Below are 2,182 nucleotides of genomic sequence, written 5' to 3' on the forward strand. Positions count from 1 at the left end.
TTTCATCTTTCTATCATTTCCATCCTTTAAATAATATCCAAAATTAGTCAATATTCAAATTTTCAAAATAAATCCTCAATTCAAATTTATTTATTATAAACAATGCTGATATATTATTTAAAATATATATAAATATATATATAACAATCATATTTATTTATTTATTGATTGATTGATTTCAAGCAAAGTATTTTGCTCGAATAAAATTCAAGTAGATCGAACTAACGAAAATTGTACAATGCCTTAATTGCGAGGATGTCATCACGATATAATTTTCTTTTGATAACCCCTAATTCTGAATATGGCCACATTACGGCAGAAGGAACATTAATATGCCTAAGACCAAGTATGTGTCCTAGCTCATGCACCGCAATTGTTTCAATGTCCATTTTATCACCACTTGCTGCGTTCGACCAAGGAACGTCTGCCCTGAAATGGAGCTTTCCTTTAGGGGGAAGATCTGCGTAAGCCATTATTCCTGAGTGCCGTAGAAATGGCTCATAATCCTCACTAGGGAAACTAGTGAAACTTATTAGAATATCTGGCTTTCCATAACTTACCATAAAATTGAACCTCGTGACCCCTTGCCAACTGCCAAACGCATTATAAATTGCATTCATCGCATCTGATCGCGTTTCGGGTGCTACAGACCAGGATAGTAGGAGTTTCGACCACTTTCGTTCAGGATACCCATAGTACAATTCACTTTTAAAAGGGTCCCGAACTAACTTCACCCCGTAACAGTTTAGATGAAAAAATAGTTGAAATTTTTTAATTGCTTTTTCCATGGTGCGATCAAATGTATTAGAGTCGTTCGATGTGAAACTACTCGTTTGGTAACGGTCAATCTTAGAGGGACCAAAATAACCGTAATTGGAAAGATAATTTTTCACTTTATCGAGTTTCTTAATTTTGTCACCTCTCTTGGAACCCAATAAATGTTTCATAGACTTGAAAGATAATAATGAATTATCATTAAATTTTGATGTTTGGACAACTAAAAACAAGTCCAAGACAAAAAGTAACAAAAGAATGCATGTTTTGACCATATTCATGTTTGTGATTTGATTTGTTACTTAGTTCTTGATTTTTGTTTTACAATTTGTTTATGCATTTTATAGACATTTTTTTACATTTTTTTAGATCAAAAGATTGGGTTAATCTTATGTATAAATCTATTTGGTCGTAATATTATAAATTTTACTATTTTATCGATTATAAAATAGTTAAAAGCTACTAAATATTATAGTAAATAAAAAAAAAATCTTTTAAAAAACATGTTAAATAATATTAGAACTGGATAATTAGTCAAGCATGTATAAAAAAAAACACAAATTCAACACAACATAATATTTGAGATTAATTGTGTTAAATCATATCTATGTATTTGAGGGTTAACATTATACATAAAAAGTTTCATTTTAATTAAAAAATAATAAAAATAAAAATTACAACAAATCATAAATTTCTGAAAAATAAAATCAAACAATAAAAGAGTGCCAACAAAGTGCATCAATAAAACATAAAAAAACAATTATAAATAAATTTGTTGATATTAAGTTAATTCCATTAATAAATGTTAGAGTTTGTGGCCCGAATTCTTGTTGGGTCAGCGGGATTTACCCGCGCTATATGGACCTGTAGTCTTAATGGGTCTGACTCCTTTTAATTTACATCATATTCTAGGGTTAGACAATATATAGACTATGCGGCCGTCTTTTCTCTCATTCAGTTCATTACGTTGTTCACCAAAATTTGTACAATCTTCGATATAGTGAAACTTCTCTTTTGCCCGTGGTTTTTTCACCCGTAAAGGGTTTTCCACATAATCTTGGTGTTCGTTCTTCTTTATCGCTTTTATCCTTGTTTATTGTGGTTTGGATTCTAACAAATTGGTATCAGAGCCAAATTTGTTTGTTTTATTTTTTGGTCATGACCACGATGAAATACGATATTCCAATGCTGGATCGTAACACCAGATTTTCGTTATGGCAAGTGAAGATGCGAGCTATTTTGGCACAGATGGATCTGGAAGATGCGCTATATGGCGCTGACAAGATGCCGTCTTCGTGGACTTATGAAGAAAAACAACGAGCGGATCGTAAGGCTCTATCGCAGATTTATCTTCATCTATGGAATCAGATTCTTCAAGACTGTTTGAAGGAAAAAACAGTTGTTGCTC

At 31.6% G+C, this 2,182-nt stretch overlaps 1 protein-coding gene across 1 annotated transcript; it reads right to left on the reverse strand.

The window, feature by feature from the left end:
• Positions 1–221: 221 nt before the first annotated feature.
• Positions 222–620, reverse strand: LOC124912983 (metalloendoproteinase 2-MMP-like). Its single transcript, XM_047453608.1, has one exon. It carries the CDS (start codon positions 618–620, stop codon positions 222–224), a length of 399 nt encoding a protein of 132 aa, XP_047309564.1.
• Between the last annotated feature and the right edge of the window lie 1,562 nt (positions 621–2,182).

Source organism: Impatiens glandulifera, chromosome 8 (assembly GCF_907164915.1).
Source record: "Impatiens glandulifera chromosome 8, dImpGla2.1, whole genome shotgun sequence".
Classification (NCBI taxonomy): domain Eukaryota; kingdom Viridiplantae; phylum Streptophyta; class Magnoliopsida; order Ericales; family Balsaminaceae; genus Impatiens; species Impatiens glandulifera.